The 22267-nt window shown below is 47.0% G+C and overlaps 1 protein-coding gene across 1 annotated transcript in view; it reads left to right on the forward strand.

The window, feature by feature from the left end:
- The window catches only part of FRK (fyn related Src family tyrosine kinase), a 102656-nt gene that overhangs the window by 73535 nt on the left and 6854 nt on the right, over positions 1 to 22267 (forward strand). Inside the window, exons 5-7 of the mRNA XM_033939440.1 lie at positions 538 to 696; positions 4614 to 4795; positions 17373 to 17532. Coding sequence (XP_033795331.1) covers positions 538 to 696; positions 4614 to 4795; positions 17373 to 17532 — 501 coding nt within the window. The remainder of the gene's footprint in view (positions 1 to 537; positions 697 to 4613; positions 4796 to 17372; positions 17533 to 22267) is intronic.

Raw genomic sequence — 22267 nt, forward strand, 5'->3', positions numbered from 1 at the left:
CATTGACTTGAATGGGTGAAATCAGATTTTCTGTTTGTAGCTCCGCCCACGTGTGCAGGTGGGCCGCGAGACCCCCAGAACATATCACCCCAGGTAGTGAGGGATCTGCATACCAAGTTTTGTTCAAATCGGTCAAGCCGTTTTTGCGTGATCGCGGCACATACACACATACATACCTCCGATTTTATATATATAGATAAAGTCCATTTAGATTTGTGGATAGGCAGGTTATAAATAATTTTAAATAAATAAATAGTACTTTTACTTGGTGAAACCATAAAGTTAGAGTCCTAACCAGGATCCCAGTTTCGGCTATCTGGAATATCTTCTTCAGGAGACTAAACAAGTAAACAGGTACTGGATTGCGGATAAAAACAACAATGGACGCTGCATAGCCAAACGTATGTGCGCCAAAAGATTAATTACCATGCCATTGATTTAATTTAAGTTAGACATCGCTAGGCAACCTCAATTATGTTGCCATTTATAGAATCTGACCCTAATTGTCTGATTTGTAATATTCTGTCCTCCTTATAGGGTCCATGGAACGCAGAGACTTCCTGAGAGAGGCCCAGACCATGAAGAAACTGAGACATCCAAAACTTATCCAGCTGTACGCTGTCTGCAGCTTGGAGGATCCTATTTATATTATCACTGAGCTGATGCGCCATGGCAGTCTCCAGCAGTACCTCCAGAGTAAGTTGAAGGCTCAGGGAAAGAAATTAATGACAGGAGGCAGCACTAAGACCAGGCCTGAGTTTATTTTAGGAGCAAGCTGTGGTCTGGGTAAGGTCTCATCACAGATTGTATTTGTCCTCTACAACAAAGTAAGTGGGAAGCATTTAAGGGAAAATACAAGAGGTTGACTATAATAATAATAATAACAACTTTATTCTTCTATACCGCCATAATCATATGACTTCTAGGCGGTTCACATTGAAGAAAACTGGACAATCAGTGAGTTACAATATACAGTTTATTAAAAATTACAGACTTATACGCATGAGTGGACATATTAGAAGTAATAGAATTGGATTTAGTTTTTGGTGTAGTTACTGTTTAGGTGATAAATCTGTCAAATAAGGCAGTTTTATGTCTTTTCTAAAAGCGTCGTAGGTCAGTCTAGCTCCATTAATGGCGAGTCCAAACGACAAAATCAAAGATTCATCAATCTCCTTGAATGGTCAAGTCTTCCCTGTCACAGATTCCATAAAAATTCTGGGAGTGACCCTAGACCGCAACCTTACCCTTGAAACACACATGGACCTACTGGTCAGGAAAGGCTTCTCCGCCTTATGGAAATTAAGAACCATCCGAAAATACTTCAATGCCACCTCATTCTGCTTACTGGTGCAATCCTCCATTCTAAGCTTACTCGACTACTGTAATATCATCTATCTGGGGGGTCTTTCAAAAAAAACATTCAAAGACTCAGAATCATCCAAAATTCGGCAATACGTCTGATATATGGGCTAAAAAAATGGGAACACATAACCCCCTACTACCAAAAGCTCCACTGGCTACCCTTGGAAGCAAGAGTACAGTTCAAGTTTGCCTGTTTCTGTTTCAAATCCATCCTTGGTTCGGCCCCCTTATACTTGGTTCCCCATTTTATCCTAGACTGCCCTTCCAGACCCACACGCAAAACCCATCTGTTCAACCACCCAACTCTAAAGGGCTGCCGTTACAAAAGATTCCTGAATAGAACACTTGCCTTCCAAGCAGGTCATAGAAACATAGAAACATATAGAAACATAGAAACATACATAGAAACATAGAAACATAGAAACATAGAAATAGACGGCAGATAAGGGCCCACGGCCCATCTAGTCTGCCCACCTTAATGTCCCTCCCCTACCTTTGCCCTGTGAAGAGATCCCATGTGCCGATCCCATTTGGCCTTAAAATCAGGCACGCTGCTGGCCTCAATCACCTGTAGTGGAAGACTATTCCAGCGATCAACCACTCTTTCAGTGAAAAAGAATTTCCTGGTGTCACCTCGTAGTTTCCCGCCCCTGATTTTCAACGGATGCCCTCTTGTTGTCGTTGGACCCTTGAAAAAGAAGATATCTTCCTCCGCCTCGATGCGGCCCGTAAGATACTTGAACGTCTCGATCATGTCCCCCCTCTCTCTGCGCTCCTCGAGCGAGTATAGCTGTAATTTGTCAAGCCGTTTTTCGTATGGTAGATCCTTGAGTCCCGAGACCATCCGGGTGGCCATTCTTTGCACCGACTCCAGTCTCAGCACATCCTTGCGATAATGCGGCCTCCAGAATTGCACACAGTATTCCAGGTGGGGCCTCACCATGGATCTATACAATGGCATAATGACTTCCGCCTTACGATTGACGAAACCCCTTTGTATGCAGCCCATGATTCGTATGCAGCCCATGCAACTAAATGATTGGCTGGGCAATATTATCTTGCACTCCTTATCCTACCTAAACTTCAGGAAACTATTAAAAACTAACCTATTTAACCGATTTATAACCTAAAACTGCTTCCCTTCAATTGTATCTTCATTCGCTGATTGTACCAATATTCGCTGATTGTCCAGTCCTTCTTATATTATACTGTACCTGTATCCTGTTCCAATATGCGCTGATTGTCCAGCCCTCTTAATTGTATCTTCTTTCGCTGATTGTACCAATTTCCACTGTTTGTCCAGCCCTTCTTTATTGTAAACCACCTTGAACTACTACGGCTTTGGCGGTATATAAGAAATAAATTATTATTATTATTATTAGTTGTCTAGCCAAGTTTGCTGTTTGTTTGCTTGGTGCATAAAAGTCCTATCCAGAAAGGATTTGTATTTACAGCCGGTAATTCTTGGGTATGCAAATAGATTGCAGTTTCTGGTTGGTCTTATAGGGCTGTATAGTACCAAGTAAGGTAGCAGGTAGGTAGGAGCTAGTCCCCAAACCAGCTTGAAACATATGCAAGAGAACTTGAATATTATTTGTGCCTCCATTGGCAACCAGTGCAGCAGTCTATAGTAGGGGCTAACATGGTCGCTTTTTTTCAATCCAAATATTAAGTGGACCGCTGTGCTCTGAACAATTCTTAGTTTCCTCACTGTTTTTTTGGGGGGGTATACCCATATAAACGATATTGCAGTAGTCCAGTGTGTGTATATATATATATATATATAGTAGATCATATATATAGTAGATATAGTAGATCATATGAGTAGATTATTCGAGTTTGGAATATCGTATGATCTGCTGCCACAGAAATGTTTTCAGAGGAGAAGGATGAGACTACCTGACTGCTCTCCCCCTCACCTGATCTACTAAAGAGTTAGAACAAAGCTTATACTGTCTGCCAATGAGAACTAGGGCTATATGAGTGGAGACTACAAGGAAAATCTTCAATGGTCCAATGGTCAGGAAAGGAAGTACTGGATTCTACTCTTCCATTGCTAACATATTATGAAAGACATCAATAACACCTAATATTACAAACAGTACCTACTCTCCTATCAAGCAGCAAAGACCTGGAATACTTTACCTGTAATCTTCAGATCAATCCCCAATTATTGAAGCTATAGCAAGCAGTTAAATACATATCTGCTTAAATGATTTAAGTTAATTTGATGTTTAACTTTGTACTAACATTGTCTTACATGTGCCCAGAATTTTATTTAGTTGATCTTATTGCAAACCACAATGAACCATTTTTTGGTTTTCTGGGTATTGAAGTTCTTGTATTGCTTTCTACATACAAATTACTGCTAAGGAAAGATAGCTGCTATTTCACAAATCATTAACATAGCAAAACACACAACTTCCATACTCAAAAGCATCTCCCAATGGAGTTTCCTTGCTTTCTGAGCTCTATGTGCTGGGAGCTGTTCTTTTCAGCACCACAATCCACTCAGAGTAAGTGGACAGCTCCCAGCAGCATTTGCAGCTGTTATGCAAATCAGCTTTCCTCTCAGGCTCAATGAGCTCCACTGCTCAGGCTCCCTCCGCTGGCCAGTGACAGGTATTCCACCCTGTCACACCAGTATGTGGGAAATCTCCAGTGGCTTCCAGAAACCCAGATAATATTCAACACCATTGTTCAGATTATTCCCAAATATTCAATTTTGCTGTCATTGAATATCCAGGCCAGATTCAGTCTTTAAGATATCTGACTTCTGCAGGCTGAAAATTGAGAATACTGGTATGTAATTTGCATCCTATTTGATTTTGGTTGGGGGGGAGGAAGAGATCTCCACCATGCTATGAAACCGTCACCACTTCTCTTTCTTCTTCATTCAGCAGCTGTTTTTATTTCTTCACATCTCAGGGTGAATAACTCGACTTTTAAGTAGGGGTTGGCAACAAGACAATTTTCTATGTGTGTTTCCTGGACTCTTTCTTTCTTTTCTTTGGCCATGTTTCTGAGTTTGGATTATGTGCAAAGATGGCATCTGCAGTGGTTGGCAAATGCCCTTCTTGCAAAGACCACGCTGTCTCTCGAGAATGCACACTATTATCAACATGAATTTCTGCTTGGTTTTGTTTGATAACAATAGGCAAAGGCATGAGATACGTCATTCACATTTCCCGTATCATTGCACACAAATGCCCACCTCTATTGTAGCATTTGTCTTCTTCATTTTACAGACGATGGAGGGACAGCTATCAAGGTGCAGCAGCAGGTGGACATGGCCGCTCAAGTCGCTGCAGGAATGGCGTATTTGGAATCACAAAACTATGTCCATCGGGATCTGGCTGCCAGAAATGTTCTCGTGGGTGAACATAATGTTTACAAAGTGGCAGACTTTGGATTGACCAGAATTTTTCAGGTATTTAACAATGCAAATATGTCAGCGCTTTTTTCCCCCAAGGGAGCTCAGAATGGTTTCCAAAACTTTATTCAGGTAATGAAGCATTTTCCCTATCTGTCCTGGTGGGATCACACTCTATCTAATAGATCTGGGGCAATGGGAAATTAGGTGACTTGCCCAATACACTGAGAAGTCGGGCACAAGCACTTATGGCAGCCACAGAGCTAATGTCGGAGATACCTGTGTAACCTATATAATCTATAAGTTACATGCATAAGTGTGAACTCCACCCAGGCTCTGCCAGTGTTATTTCTCCCCCTCTTGTATGATACACACTATTTAACTTACGTGCATATTTACAGAATAGCATTTAGGCAGAATTTAGAAGATACGCACTTCCAAGAATTAAAAAAATATATAATTACTAGTCTTTCAGCCCGTTACATTAACGGGTGCTAGAATACTGTTCACCCTCTATGTTGCCCCTTCCATTCACTGCCCTCTCTTCTCTTTCCATCTCTCTCTCTCTCTCCATCTCCTCCTTCCTTTTGCCTTGGTCTGGCATACCTTCCTCCTTCCCTCCAAGCCATTCTCTCCCCCTCTGCTCCCTTTCCTCATTTAACTACTTCATTGGGCAGCAGCAGCATTCACAATTCATTGCTGTTGCTGGCTTCAGGTCTTTCTCTCTGGCTGGTCCTGTCTTCATGAAAACAGGAAGTAGGCAGGACCGGCCAGAGAGGAAGGCCTGAAGCCGGCAACAGCAGCGAATTGTAAACGCTGCTGCTGCCTGAAGCACCCGAGGCAGACGCTTCTCTCCCCTCCCAGTCCAACCCCCGCTGACTCTGCGACCCTCCCAGCAAGATGACTTTAATATCAAACCTCCCTCCAGCGTTGGCAGCCGCAGCACGCTAAACAGGCTGCTTCGGCTTTCTTCTGCCGATGAGTCTCTCTGTTGCGTCATTGATGACATCATCAGTGACGTGGCAGAGGGACTCAACTGCAGGAGAAAGCCCGAAGCAGCCTGTTTAACGTGCAGTGACTACCAATGCTGGAGGGATGCTTGTACCGGTGCAGAAGCGATATGTCTCTCCCCCTCCAGTACCTGTGCAGCACTTTGCTGCGGCGCATCCTCCCATGGGGGGGGTTTGCACAGTGGGAGCCGGGAGAGAGCGGCGATCTCCAGTTGGGGGGGGGGGGTTTGCACAGTGGGAGGTGGGTGAGAGCGGCGATCTCCAGTTGGGGGGGGGGGGGTTTGCACAGTGGGAGCCGGGAGAGAGCGGCGATCTCCAGTTGGGGGGGGGGGGGTTTGTTTTAAGTTGAAAGCCGACGCTGCAGCTCCTCTCTCGATCCTGGTGCAGTTCGAGAGAGGAGCCGGTACCATTCACAGTGAGAGGCGGGGGTGAGGAAGGCCGCCGCAGCGGTGTAATTTTGCCGCCGCGAGCAAGTGGTGACGTAAAACCCGCACATGCGCAATCGTGTTTTTGCGACGGATCAGGGAACACGATTTTTTAGTGCGCATGCGCGGCCTAGCATTTTATTATATTAGATTATTTCTCCCTCCCCAATGACCAAACTTTCCTAAAATGCAGTGTTTATGTTTAAATCTCTTTATTAAAGGTTCATAAGTCAACAGCAAACAAATACAGCATATGTGTTTACAAAAACAATCCTCAGTATCAACGTAACAGCAACCAACCCCACCCCGGGAGCAGCAGCAGCAAGTACATAGACAGGGGACCCCCCCCCCCCCCCTTCAAGGAACATAGAAACAGAAAACGTAGAAAAACAGAACTGTACAGAAATGCCTCCCATGAGCCCAGCTCAGGCCCCTGGGTAGATATTAAACTGCTCAAACATCAAGCTTGTTCCGGATGAATGGGGTCCATGTCAGGCCAAAAAGAGTCCAACATTGTTCAAACAGACGGCCCTTTCTTGTGCTCAGGTCTCCAACATTTTTCCTTTCCAGCAGTGTGTGTTGAATCATCAGAGATCTCCAATGCGAAATAGTATGTGTGTGTTGGGGGGGGGGGAGGTTGTGGAGAAAGCCAACAGTGCAGAATACTAGTTCTGCCAAACGCAATAGCTCTCCTAAGAAAGGCTGCACCACCCGGTCGAATAGGGTTCCCAAGTTGTGCCACATAGGCTATAAGCTGAGTCCAAAACTGAGACACACAAGGGCAAAGCCAAAACATGTGTCCAAGAGTAGTGTGTGTCTGCAAACATTTAATAAAGTGATCACCCTCACACAGTTTTGCTCTATAGACCCTGTTAGGGGCATAAAAAGCCCTCAGGACAAATTTATAATTACGTTTTTTGTCTGTGGCTTGAGTAAAATGCTTATTACCCAGCTGTAGGCCCTTTTTCAACATATCAGGCGTTATAGAGACCCGTAGGTCTTGAGCCCATTTCTGCGCTTGTCCAACAAGCGCTTTTTTGCATTGGTAGTTTAAAGAATTTGCTCAGTAAATGTGTAAAGAAGAGAAGCTGGAATTGGAAGATGTCTCCCAGCCAACAGGCAATGGGTTTATCATGATTTAGTGAGATCGTGCTCAGTCGACCATTGTGCTATAGAATGTAAATAGCCTTGAAAGGTCAGGGTTGTCCAGCTCTGTGTGATAGAATCCACACAGAAATGGAAAGAAATAGAAACCTCTTGTATTATGGTAGATCAAACACTAGAGAGGAAACAATTGAGCCTTATGGCAGGGATGCAGATAAAGACCTGCATGATTCATCCAGTCTGCCCAATAAGATAAACGCATATCATGTGTAGCAACATGGCACGTATATGCTTGACCTTGATCTGTCCTTGCCAGACGTCTGCCCAGCAGTGGCTTGCCTTCAGAATTACAACGTTTCATTTTGCTTCCATTCTCTTTACCAAGCATTGTTGAATTCCACTACTGCTTCTGTGGGAGGGCGTGTCAGACAATCAACACACTCTTTGTGGAAAAGTACTTCCTGCCATTAGTCCTAAGTTGACCCCCCCCCCCCCCCCCAACAACTTCAGTTCATGTCCTCTAGTTCTACGGCTTCCCCTTCTCTGGAAAAGATAGGTTTCCATATTAATGCCTTTCAAAGACAAAGATAGGAAAAATTTCTAAGGTGATAAAATGATCAGATTCAACAATCAAAGTAGCACCTTGTTTAACATCTGGCGCTCATTAACTACCAACAATAACTCATCAATACACCCTCGCCAGTAGAGGATGACTTAGCAAAATTTTTTAAGACTTTTCTATCTTTAGTTTCTTATAATTCTCTGGTTTTGGGTGATACTAATCCAATCGCAATTCCAGCAAATATAATCTGGACAGCCTTTGAGTTTGTATCTGAGGCCCAGGTCTCACACTTGTGTCATAAATTAAGATCCTGAAAATGTGCTCTGGATCCATTCCCTTCATATCAAAATGATAAAATTCCTACTCAGGCCATTTCATTTCTTATCAAACTTATTAATTCTGCCTTTTCATCAAGTCTTTTTTCTGCAAAGATGGGTCACATTGTTCTGTCCCCACTATTGAAGAAAGCTGACTTAGATCCATCCTCAAAGTCTAGCTATCGACCTATAGCGAATATTCCTCTACTGACCAAAATGTTAGAGTCCATTATATCCGCTCAGCTTTCATCATATTTAGAGAGATTTTCCATTCTTTTATCTTGCCAACATGGATTTAGACCTAATTTCAGTACCGAATCTCTACTGATCTCACTAATCTCTAAGGTTTAGCAATTGCAAGCGCGCAATAATTTTCCAAATTTGCTACAATTCGATCTATCGGCGGCCTTCAACGTCATTCACCATGATATTTTGATTTACCAACTTTCTGAGATAGGTATTGATTCCACAATCTTAGACTGGTTTTCAAAATTCTTACGATCTCGCTCAAATACTGTTAATATGAACGGCACCATGTCATCCTCTTGGAAGCCTTTATGCGGAGTCCCACAGGGATCATCTTTATCATCTATTCTTTTCAACATCTACATGACTACTTTGAAACTTTTCCATTTATCCCCCTTCAAAACACTATTTATGTATGCAGACGACATCTTTGTTCTACAGTGGTGCCTCGCATAACGGACGCCTCGCACAGCGAACGCTGCGCACAACGAACTTCAGGTCTTGCTTCCCACAACGAACTTCGTTTCACACAACAAAGTCGCCCGAGCTGCATCTCTTAACTGCCCTCTCTCCGCCTGGCTCCCTGTGCAGTGGCGCTACATATTTTAAACCCCCCTGCCGCCGCTGCTGCATATTTTTAAGCCTCTGCCGCCACCGCATATTTTTAAACCTCCCCCCGCCACCACATATTTTTTTAAAAAAGCCACCACTGCTGCAACTTTAATCTCACCCGCTCACTCGTAACTGGTGGTCTAGCAAATTTCCCAGCCAGAAGCGCAGAGATCAAGAGCAAGCCTTCTGTGCTACTGCCTGGGCCTGCGCTGATCTCTGAATGGCTGCAGTCAGCTCTCGCGGGACTCACAAGAACTAACTGCAGCCATTCGGAGATCGGCATGGGCCCACACAGGCGTGCAGAGGAATTGCTCCTGATCTCTGCGCTTCTGGCCTGTACGCCACTGGCTGGGAAAGATGGGAGGAATTAAAAAAGGTACTGGGGAGTATGTGGGGGGTGATTATAATACACAGCAAGGATCAACAAAACCCCTGTCTCCCCTCCCCTTCACATATATCCCCTCTACTATCAAGAAAATTGAATAAGCCAAATTATTATAGAATGCTACACAGAAATATCATGCTAACAGAATACCACAGTCACACATAGCAGGAATAGGGTTAGGGTAGTGCAACTAGGGCAACTGTCCCCCCTGGTCAACGAGAGCCGTAAGCCTCTGCCTGGACTTTGCAGTCCCCAGTTGTGTCTAACACCAGCTCTAACAAGATAAATTTATCTTTTTTTATGTCATCTTAGCATATTTTATGCTACAGAACGAATTATTTTTTTTAACATGTATTGTTATGGGAAAACGCGTTTCACATAACGAACTTTTCGCATAACAAACTTGCTCCTGGAACCAATTAAGTTCGTTGTGTGAGGCACCACTGTATTTGAGATTGACTCGAACCTCACTAACTTCGTTGGGAATATAATAGAATGTATAATGAAACTTCAGTCTTGGGCCCTTACTGTACAAATGAAACTGAACGAGTCCAAAACAAAGTTACTTTGGCTTGGCCTAAAATTAGAGCAACTACCTTCGTCCATTCTGTTGCCTTCAGGATCCTCATTGCAGATTGAATTCTCAAGTAAAGTTCTGAGTGTCATTATAGATTCAACACTTTCATTCGCCGACCATCTTAATTCTCTGGTAAAAAAATGTTTTTTTAGTCTCCATATGTTGAGGAAAGTGAGATCCTGTTTCCATCATCATCAACACTTTGCTGTCCTTGTTCAATCAATCATCTTTTCAAGGCTGGATTATTGTAATTCTATTTAAGCTTGACCAAGAAAAGCTTTCAAAGACTTCAACTGATCCAGAATACTGCTGCTAGGCTGATCTTTGCAAAAAGTAAATTTGATCACATCTCTCTGCTTCTGCAAAAACTTAATTGGCTTCCAATAATTTCCAGGATTTATTTTAAATGTGCCTGCTTAACATTTAAGATCTTGAATGGCATCCTTCCTCCTTTAATTCCCCTGTCTTGGAATTCTGTAAGATCTGACATTACCAGATCTACCGTATTTTCGCGGATATAACGCGCACCTGTGTAAAACGCGCACAGGGGTATAGCGCGCAGAAATCACGATGATATGTATCAAAACTTTTCTATACCGCGCTCAGGCATATAACGCGCATGATGCCCGACGCTCCTTTCGCCCGCCCTGACTTTCCGTGCGCTGTCCCGACTCTCCGTTCACCCCCCTGACTTCCGTGCACTGCCCTGACTTTCCGTGCGCTGTCCCGACTCTCCGTTCACCCCCCCTGACTTTCCGTGCACTGTCCCCCCTTGAAGTCCTGTCCCCCCTTGAAGGTCTGTCCCCATCCTGAAAGCCTGATGCCCCCCCCCCCGACGTCCGATACATCCCCCCCCCCCGGCAGGACCACTCGCACCCTCACCCCGAAGGACCGCCGACTCCCCAACAATATCGGGCCAGGAGGGAGCCCAAACCCTCCTGGCCACGGCGACCCCCTAACCCCACCCCGCACTACATTACGGGCAGGAGGGATCCCAGGCCCCCCTGCCCCCGACGCAAACCCCCCCCCCCCAACGACCGCCCCCCCCCCCAAGAACCTCCGCCCGTCCCCCAGCCGACCCGCGACCCCCCTGGCCGACCCCCACGACACCCCCACCCGCCTTCCCCGTACCTTTGTGTAGTTGGGCCAGAAGGGAGCCCAAACCCTCCTGGCCACGGCGACCCCCTAACCCCACCCCGCACTACATTACGGGCAGGAGGGATCCCAGGCCCTCCTGCCCTCGACGCAAACCCCCTCCCCCCAACGACCGCCCCCCCCCAAGAACCTCCGCCCGTCCCCCAGCCGACCCGCGACCCCCCTGGCCGACTCCCACGACCCCCCCACCCCCCTTCCCCGTACCTTTGGAAGTTGGCCGGACAGACGGGAGCCAAACCCGCCTGTCCGGCAGGCAGCCAACGAAGAAATGAGGCCGGATTGGCCCATCCGTCCTAAAGCTCCGCCTACTGGTGGGGCCTAAGGCGCGTGGGCCAATCAGAATAGGCCCTGGAGCCTTAGGTCCCACCTGGGGGCGCGGCCTGAGGCACATGGGCCAAACCCGACCATGTGTCTCAGGCCGCGCCCCCAGGTGGGACCTAAGGCTCCAGGGCCTATTCTGATTGGCCCACGCGCCTTAGGCCCCACCAGTAGGCGGAGCTTTAGGACGGATGGGCCAATCCGGCCTCATTTCTTCGTTGGCTGCCTGCCGGACAGGCGGGTTTGGCTCCCGTCTGTCCGGCCAACTTCCAAAGGTACGGGGAAGGGGGGTGGGGGGGTCGTGGGGGTCGGCCAGGGGGGTCGCGGGTCGGCTGGGGGGGCGGTCGGAGGTTCTTGGGGGGGGGCGGTCGTTGGAGGGAGGGGGGTTTGCGTCGAGGGCAGGAGGGCCTGGGATCCCTCCTGCCCGTAATGTAGTGCGGGGTGGGGTTAGGGGGTCGCCGTGGCCAGGAGGGTTTGGGCTCCCTTCTGGCCCAACTACACAAAGGTACGGGGAAGGCGGGTGGGGGTGTCGTGGGGGTCGGCCAGGGGGGTCGCGGGTCGGCTGGGGGACGGGCGGAGGTTCTTGGGGGGCGGGCGGTCGTTGGAGGGAGGGGGGTTTGCGTCGAGGGCAGGAGGGCCTGGGATCCCTCCTGCCCGTAATGTAGTGCGGGGTGGGGGTAGGGGGTCGCCGTGGCCAGGAGGGTTTGGGCTCCCTCCTGGCCCGATATTGTCGGGAAGTCGGCGGTCCTTCGGGGTGGGGGTGCGAGTGGTCCTGCCGGGGGGGGGGGGGATGTAGCGGACGTCGGGGAGTCGGCCGGGCAAGAGGGCTTGGGCTCCCTCTTGCTCCGATCGTGGATGCGGGTGCGGGTGGGAGCGCGTGCGAGCGGTCGTTCGGGGTGGGGGTGCGAGCGGTCCTGCTGGGGGGGTGAATCGGGCGTCGGGCGGGGTGGGAACTATGTTTAAAAACTTTTCTATACCGCGCTCAGGCATATAACGCGCGAGGGGTATGCGCGGTACGTAAAATCACGTATAACGCGCGCGTTATATCCGCGAAAATACGGTACTCAAATTGTCCTTTCCTACGTTGAAAGGCGTTACATACATTGGCAAATTAGGGAAGTCTCTACTTTTCAAAATTACTGAGCTGTGGAACGATTTTCCTATTCAACTGCGCGATTTGGGCTCTTTCCAACCATTTCAAAAACATCTGAAAACTGGGCTATTTTCAAAGTTGTAAATTACGCTCCTCTCCATACTATTTTAAATCCATATTGTATCTGTTCTCCTTTCTAATTTCTTGTAAACTGTGCCAAGCTCTACTGTTATGGAGAAGATGCGGTATATAAGCCTAAGGTTTAGTTTAGTTTAGTTTTCCAAGGAGGGGGGGTCTTGGGAGGCTGTTCCCCAAGGGGGGGCTGGGAAAGCCAGAAGGGGGAAGGGGAGATAAGCTAACATCTAGGCACACTAGATTGATCATCAGGAAAATACTAAGTAGAGGATGTAGGAGAGGGGCAGTTATGCTGGGAAGCCTAAGCTGGAGGGGTAGATCCTGGAGCAGTCTGGGAATTGTAGTCTCTTACTACCACCGAAAGAAGCCCCGCATCTGATATGGTCTCCGGTAAGCCGATAAAACGCAGGTTTCCCCGACGAGACCTGTTTTCCAAATCTTCAATTTTGTCTTGACAAAATCGAAGCTGTGTGGTCAGGGTGGACACCGCAGAGTCCCTCGCCGTTGCCCCGTCCTCCACTGCTGAAACCCGTCCCTCCAGCTCTGTCACTCGCTTTGCATTGTCCTCCAATAAGGATTCCAATTTAGTTAACTGAGTGGATATTGTTTCCATTCGCGGTCCCAAAGCCTGTAAGATCACCTGCTGCAGCTCCGCGATCATATCGGGAGTAAACGCCGTTACCGGAGCGTCCCCTCGTGGTGCGGCCGCCATTTTGTCCTCGCTGGGCCGCACCTTCTCCCGGTCTTTCTTCGTTGATTTAGAAGCCATTTGAGACGCCGAGTGGGCAAGAAACCTGTCCAGGCAAGGAGCGTTTCGTTCGCTGGCAAAGGGGAGTCAAAAACGTTCGTGCCGATGGTCAAATTTTAGCGGTATGAAGCGCAGGGCTCCGGAGCCGAACAGACACACAGCCGTTCAGCTCACAGCATCACGTGACCTCCTTGTAGTCTCTTACTAAAGACTCCACTAGGAGGTACAGGATAATTGGAGTAAGCTCCTGAGGAGAAGGAAGGGGGAAACTTAGAAGCTACTGGAAGAGAGGAGAATGACCACTAAAAGGGCTTTCCAAAGAGGAGCAGGACACAGAGGCAGCTTGCCCTGCATTTGAATTTACGGGCATCGTGTTGCCCTAGAATTCCCATACCTGAAGATTATAGGAATTAGGATTTCCAAGAAGCTATGGAGAGCTGATGGTTTAAGTCCTTTGCCTCAGTTCTGGGAAATGGGCGGGGGTGGGAGGGGGGGCGCTCCAATGCCAATGGAAGTAAAGGGTGGGACCATTTCCCCTCTGCCTTATTTAGCCCTAGAAGGCTGTGTAAAGGGCCAAAGGAGTGCTTGGGGCAGAGATGCTATAACTGAACCAGGTAGAGGAGAAGTGGGAGCTATCTGGTGGGCTTTACAAGCTGCAACAGTTATCAGAAGGATACTGTTACATAAAGCTGCTTAAAGGAATGAAGGCTGTGCAGATATCATGGAAGCTGTACGGAGAGAGCATTGAGAACCAGAGCAAGTTAACTGGAATCCTATGTGGAATCTGTCTTCTCTGGCTGATAAAACCATAACCAAGAACTGTGTTAAGTGAACAGGCAGAGTATTCTATGGACTACTCTGTGGGAAGGGTGGATGTTGGGGAAGACTAGGGTTACCATAGTTAAGGACTGGAAAACCCGGACGCATGGCCCCGTCCTGTTGTGCCTCAGCCCCACCCCCAAAAGCCTAATCTCTTTTTTTTTTCTGACCACCAGTAGGTGTGAATGCATATGTTGTCATCTCCACATGCTTGTTGAAGGCTTTCCAGACGCAGACGGAGCTCGGGGCTTTCCAAAACCTGGACAAACTGCCAGATTTTGGAAAGTCCGTCTGGGAGCCTGGATAGTCCTCTAAACAGAGGACAAATCCAGGTTTTCACAGACATCTGGTAACCCTAGGGAAGATCCTCCAAGGCAAATCAAGCCTGAGATGCCCAGCCCATTAAATCATGTTGGATGTAGCCAGCACATGGATGTCCATTTCTCATGTATTTTAGAACAGGCTGTATGCCAGCAGATCTTGTTTTAAAATGCATAGAAAGAGAGAAAAATGAATGCAGATAAAACCATATGGCCCATCCATACCATCTACTATCCCCTCTTCCCCTGAGAGATTCAACACAAGCTTTTTCTCTCCACCACCTCCACTGGGAAGCCATTCCAAGCATTCACCACCACTTTCGTGAAAAGGTCTTCTCTGAGGCTACTTCATAATTTATCCCTTTTCACCTCATTCCAGAGTTTCCTTTCAATTAAAAGACTTGCCTCATGCATTTATGCTGTGTAAGCATTTAAACATCTCTATCCTATCTCCCCTCTCCCACCTTTCTTCCAAAGTATACATATTAAGATCTTTAAGTCTGACCCCATACGTCTTATTTCGAAGACCACACACCATTCTGGATCGATTTCATTTATTTTTAGTGGTTTACATTCAGGTACTCAAGCATTTTTTTCCTATCTATCCCAGTGGGCTACACTCTACCTAATGTACCTGGGGCAATAGGGGGTTAAGTGACATATTGTTTTGTAGATGCGGCCTCCAGAATTGTACACAATATTCTAAATGAGGTCTCACCAGAATCTTATACAGGGGCATCAATACCTCATTTTTCCTGCTGGCCATACCTCTCCATATGCACCCTAGCATTCTTCTGATTGGCCACTTTAAGAGTGGCCTAGTGGTTAGAGCAACTGCCTCAGCACCCTGAGGTTGTGAGTTTGATTCCCACTGCAACTCCTTGTGACTTCTGGGCAAGTCACTCAATACTTCATTGCTCCAGGTACACAATAAGTATCTGTCTAAAAAATATGCAAACCACTTTGATTGTAACCACACAGGAAAAAACAGTATATCAAGTCCCATTCCATTTAGCCTATCCCATACAATTACACCAAAGTCCTGCTCCTCTTTGGTGCACAAAACAGCCCCTAAACAGTACCGTTCCCTTAAGTTTTTGACCTTGCATTTCTTTGCATTAAATCTTAGCTGCCAAATTCCCGACCATGCCTCAAGCTTCACTAGGTTATTCACACCATCAGGGGTGTCTACTCTATTGCAGATTTTGGTATCATCTGCAAAAAGGCAAATCTTACCAGATAGCCCTTCAGAAATATCACTTACAAAAATGTTACAAAGAAACTAGGCCCAAGAACCGAATCTTGAGAAATGGAAGTCCATATCTGTCATATACTGTAGACTTGGATGTTCATATGCTGAACAGGCTATCCTTTCTAAAATGTTGTTCCAGATTGCTCTTGCTATGTAAAAGTAGTTTTCAGATCTATATGATTTATTTTCTGTGCTGTAGAAGAAGCAGATACTCTAGACCAGTGTTCTTCAACCGCCGGTCCACAGAAATTTCCTGCTGGTCCGTGACCAGAACGTGCCTCGGGCCTGAGGAGATCAATGCACAAAGGTGCGAGTGGCGGCTCCTATGTGCATCCAGCACCAGAACCGGCAACTTCAGAGGGAAGGCTTCTGGATGATGCGCAGGGTGCGCAAGGAGCCACCGCATGTTTCTTTGTGCACTGATCTTAGGCCTGAGGCACGTTTCGGCCACAGACCGGCAGTGAGGAAGAGGGGAAGTGAGGAAGAGCCACAGGGATAGGAGAGGAAATCTTTATTCAGGCTTCTCTCTCTTTCTACGGAGCAAGTAGTGGTGGTAAATCTCAGCTCTGCAGCAGCTGCAGGCAGTGAGGAAGAGGGAGCCCGCCGCGGGCAGCATAAAACATCCAGGTGGGAGCGCTGGTATGTTTCTTACAGAGGGGGAGGAAGACAAGAGAGACAGCTGGCTTTCTCAAGGCGTTGTTTGTAAACAAGAGAGGGCAGGACACCCAGCCTCACCCAACTACCGTAATGGAGGGAGGGAGACAACAAAGGTAGGGAAATGATTTTATTTTCAATTTAGTGATTGAATTGTGTCAATTTTGAGAATTTTCATCTGCTGTCTGTATTTTGCACTGTTCAGGAAGAAATGCATTTGTTTCTTTTTCTCTGGGGCTGTACTGCATGCAGTCTTGAATCTTACGGTTTGGTTTGTATATATTAGTAGGAATGAATGTTGAGAAGCATACAGTGTGCTTTGTGTAGTTTAATTTTGTGGTTAACCATTATGTGTTGTTAATAAGATTATATTGTGTGTATATATGAAAAATGAATGGAAAAAATAGTGTTACAATTAGTACTATTATGGGGGCAGGGTCTGGCCCACGACTTAGCCCAGTGCTCTTTAACCACCGGTCCGCAGACCTGTGCCGGTCCACAAAATAATTCTTTTATTTCCGCCGGTCCATAGGTGTGAAAAGGTTGAAGAACACTGCAATTGTCAATGTGAAAGTAGGCACATAACTTCACTTTAAAAACTAATACAAAAGCTGTATTAAAAAAATACCTGTCAAACATTACAGTAAATGAGGAGAGCATGAAATTTCCCGCCAGGGTAAGGATTTTATGGAATCGTTCATACTCAACAGACATTTGAGACAACATTGGATCATTTCTTGACCTCTAGAGCTGGGGTGAAAGAGTCCAGCAGATAATTAGAGCAATTTATGTCTAAGTAATGTTTGTAGCCTAAAATTCCATGAATATGGATTTCAATGCTGTGTTTGGAATGGTGTCTCTTTAATGTGTAGAAATCTTAAGTTTCTTCACTTTCTTAACAGGTTGAAAATGTATATGAGCCGGTAGCTGGAATGAAACTGCCTATTAAGTGGACTGCACCTGAGGCTTTACAGTTCAATAAATTCAGTGTTAAATCAGACATCTGGTCATTTGGAGTACTTCTCTATGAGATCATGACATATGGAAGGATGCCGTACCCTGGTGAGTAGAGAAGAAGCCAAATCGCTGCACCAGAAACCACTGTGATGAAGAAGGCAGTGATTCCACAGTGACAATCAGGCCTGAGAGGGGACAGGACTCTGTTGAGAAAGGAAGGGTAGAAAGGGGAAGGGGAGGAGCTTCTATATTAGGGACAAAACCTCCATTGAGATACCAATATGTATGGAGCAGAACACCTATGGATGCTATAGAGCAGGGGTGTCCAACCTGTGGCCCCGTGAAGTATTTTCTGCAGCCCCGGTCGAGGGCGATGCAGTGTTTTCCTCTGCTGCCCCCGGGTGTTTACCGTCTTGCTGGCTCCCTCCTCTGTCTTGCTGCAGTGTTTGCGTATTTCTGCGGCCCCAGATACATTTTTTTGGGCCAATGTGGCCCAGGGAAGCCAAAAGGTTGGACAACCCTGCTATAGAGAGAATAACAGAAATCACCCAAAGGAGAGCATGAAAAGGTAAGTATAGAGAATGACACGGTGAAAAAATTGGTCCCCGTCACCGCCCCGTCCCCGTCTCACCATCCTCTGCACCGCCCCGTCACCGTCATTCCCTTCACCGCCCCGTCACCGCCACTGCCACCCCATTCACCGCCCCGTCACCGCCACTGCAACCCCATTCACTGCCCCGTCACCGTCACCGCTGCATACATAAAAGCCTCAAACGGGTACGATTTTATATACTTTTCTAATATCTCCCCTATGTATCTGCCATTGCCCCCCCCTGTGTCCATATACCATCCCCATGGCATGTCCCCTTTTTGTCTCTGTCCCTATGCCCCATGCACATAATTTCCCCTCTTTCTGTTACCTTCCTGTGTCCAGATTTCCCCTATCTTCCTCTTCCATACCAGTGTGTCTCTTCTTTTCAACCCCATCTAGCTTTTTTCCCTCTTTCTTCCCCCCCCCCCTGCTTCTAGCATCTGGCTCACCTGCCTGTCCTTCCCTTTCTTTCCTGCTGTGGGTTTTTCTTTCCGTTTTCATCCCCTTGGCCCAGAATCCTTTTCCCTTTCACTCCCTCCTTACAGTCTGAGCCGGGAACACGGGTGATCGCACGGTCCTCGCAGCCCCCACCCGCCTGCCCAATCGATCCTAGTGTTTAGCCAGTTCTCTCCCTTCTCCTCACCTTAATTTGCAGGCTTTCTTTTTCAGCGACCTGCACGCTTTCCCAAAGAGCCGCACACGCGCGGCTGCTCAATGTTCAATCTTCTGCTCTGCTGCAACTTCCTGTTTCCGGTTGCGTCAGAGCAGAAGATCGAAACTGAGCAGCAGCGGCTCTTTGATAGCGTGCGGGTCGCCGAAAAAGAAAATCTACAAACTAAGGTGAGGAGAAGGGAGAGAGCTGGCTAAACACTAGAATCGATTGGGCAGGCGGGTGTGAGCTGCGGGGACCGCGCGATCCTTCATGCCTCACTGCGGGGACAAGACCCATTCACCGCCCCGCGGGCGGTGAATGGCCTTGTCCCCGTCGCCGCAGCGACTGCTAGTTTTCTTCCCCGTTTTCGGCGGTGACCCGCGGCTAAAATGCGGTGGCCGCGGGTAAACCGCCACCGTGTCATTCTCTAGTAAGGTACTGATAAGGTGCTTTTAAATGACTAAATGAAGCCTGGAGAGAGGAGGAGGACAAGTGCTAACAAAAATCCTTCTAAGACTGTGTTAGGTGCCATCAACTCATGTTCAAGTGCTACCGACTTGATGAATTACAGCCCTATTAAGAAATCGGTTTTGAGCTAGTCCTGTAAAGTCTTCCAGTGTCATCTCCATAGTTTTTTTCAACGTGTCTAGCCATTTGGCTGCAGGTCACCCTTACCTGGTTCCTTCAATCTTCCCAAACATAATGGGGTTCATAATCAAAACTTTAACACGCCTAAAAACCCATCTACCGTATACAGTATACTCGAATATAAACCGATCCGAATATAAACTGAGGTAACCTTTTTCCCTAAAAAAGGAGGATAAAAGGTTCATCAAATAACAATCAAGATGTAAACAGACTAAGCAAAGTTGACATGGGGGGAGGGGTAAAAAAACCCCCCACAAGGAAAAAAGGGGAGAACTACAATTTGTAAAGAAAAGAGAACAAAAAAAGGGTAAAAAAACAAAGGGAGAAGTGGGGAGTCAGTTTAAGGAATAAACTAGTGAACTGGACTATAAACCGAGGTTAGACATCTGGGTACATGAGCATCTTTTGTCAGGGATCATGCCATAAGTAATCACTCATTTTTCAGTCCCAAAAAGCTGAAGCAGAGGCGATTTGGGGCCTCAACACCAAACAAAGTTTCTGGACTTCTGTCCCCACCAGAACACCTGAGCTCAGTCGCACATGCAGAAAACAGAACAAGAAAACCACAAGCCCACAAAGGAAACCCTGATGTGCCAGACGAGAAGTAAAAAGAAATGCATTTCTTCCTGAACAGTCCAAATTATAAAAACAATTGCCGTATTTCAATCACTACATTGAAAATAAATACATTTGTTATCGGACGATTTTATTTCTTTTTTTATCATCTTGTTCCATCTGTGCTCTTAACACTGTTTCCAAGGCCTCCTTATGCATTTGCTGTTTCTTTCCTCTCCTTCACTTTTTGCACTCCATCTTTGACACTGATTTCCATATTCAGTTTTCTTCCATTTTTCTGCTTCCATTTCACCATCTCGTTCCTTTCCCCTCCATCCATGTGCCCCCGTTCCCCTTCTCTCTGTCCCCCCCTCCCCATCAGCAGTGAAAGCCTTTACAGTTGGCTGCTCTCGCCAGGGTCGGGCCTTCCTCTCTGCTGAGTCCTGACGTAACAAAAACAGGAAGTAGGCAGGACAGGCAGAGAGGAAGGCCCGACGCTGATGAGAGTAGCCAGCTGTAAAGGCTGCTGGCCGCTGTGGTGAAGAAGATCATCAGCCCTCAGAGCTCTCTTATGGGCTGCACCTGGGGCAGACAGCCCTACCCCCTTCCATCTTTGCTATATCACTGAACAGTGACTGCTCTTCTTACCTGCTGTCGTCCTCTCCTTCATGGCGGTTCCCAACTCCAGACTGGCGTCTTTTGATCTTTTTTAAAGGTTTTCCCCACCACCTCTCCTCTGGCTTCGGCAGCATCGACTCAACATGCAATACACAGTGTCTGCGCATGAGGTGGGTGGGACAAGGGGAAAAAGGTCGAGCAGAGTGGAGGATCCAGCTTCATGCACTTCACATGCCAATCAGGTGACTTGGCATATGCGGTCGTGTCTCCACTTAGTTGACTGCTGCAGTGGGGTCTGGAGCTGATCTTTAATTTTCAGGTTGCTGGCCACCGCTGCTTCACCCCCACCCTCCCCAAATGGCGAAACCCAGACAAAGAGGACAAAAAGAAAAATCTGCCCGGACTTTCTGACCAAGTGCCAAAAAGAGGACATGTGCTGGTCATTGGGGGGGGGGGGGGGGTAAGAGATGCAGTGCCAGCCATCGAAGGAAGGGGGTGGTGGAAGATAACAGTGTTGCTCATCGGGTGGGGAGGGGAGGAAAAAAGTACCATCATTGGAAGGTGACTCAAATATAAACTAAGACCCCCATTTTTGGGATGTACGGGATCACGTCAGAGAGAACGTGCTACCGAGGTGGACAGCGGCGTACGAGGTTTGCTACAGTCGGCTGGCGATCCTCCGCAGGCTACTTTGAAGAGGAGGCCAGGTGAAGGCAAACGCGAGTGAAGAGCAGCAGCAGCGGCAGCGGTTCGTGTCGGCGGGCCAGATTTACTATAAAATTTAAAATGTCTGGCAGGTCAATTTTTAACATACCGTGGGCCAGAGTTTGACATGTCTGCATTAGACTAATGAGACCTTGGACCTTGGAAGGTGTTAGAACAGTTCACCATACAGAACAGTACACCACATATAGCAATGAGTCTTTGGTGGTTGATTTACGTTACAGTCCGCTACAGCCTGGCCATTAGGGTCTCAAGGCAGGTGTGCGATGTTTTGAGAACAAAATAGTTTTTACTGCTTTCTGAAAAGGTAGCAGGCTATCTATAGCTCGAATGTTCAGGGGAAGCTGGTTACACAGTTTTGTCACGATATGAGAGGATCGTTTTTGGGTGGTTTCTAGTTGGAGCTGATGTGCTGGTGGGATACATAGTTGGCGTTCCATCTAGGATCTGAGTGAACTGGTCAGGTGATAGATGGGGAGCTTTTCTGCTATATAATAGGTAGTCATGTGTGGAAGTGCTTAAAGGCGATAGCCAGTTGTTTGAAGATGGCCCACTTCTTTACAGGTAGCCAGTCTACTTCATTCAGTGCTGGGGTAATCGGATTGAAAGGACCGAGGTTTATTAATAGCCTGACTGCTGTATTCTGGACTCTTTGTAGTCGATGTTGGTCCTTCATAGGAAGGCCATTACAGTAGTCTAGGTGAGATACCATAAAGGCATATAACAGTTGAGTAAAGATGCCGAAGATGCTTCAGTTGATGTAGGTGGTAGAAGGATGAGGATACCACCTTGGAGATATGGGCAGATAACATAAGATTGGCATCTAGGATGATGCCTAGACTGCATACTTGATCCTTGGGTACGAGAATGATGTTGTCCCAGGTGAGGGAGGGTCGAGAGGCTTGACAGGGCTCTCTACTTATCCATAATAGCTCCATTTTGGACAGGTTTAGTTGGAGTTTGTTGGATGTCATCCGTGATTTGATCTCATCGAGACAGGCCCTTAGCTTTTCGAGTTGGGAGTTCCATATTGATTTTAGTGGGATGTAAAG

The sequence above is a fragment of the Geotrypetes seraphini genome, chromosome 3 (genome assembly GCF_902459505.1).
Source record: "Geotrypetes seraphini chromosome 3, aGeoSer1.1, whole genome shotgun sequence".
In the NCBI taxonomy this organism is placed as follows: domain Eukaryota; kingdom Metazoa; phylum Chordata; class Amphibia; order Gymnophiona; family Dermophiidae; genus Geotrypetes; species Geotrypetes seraphini.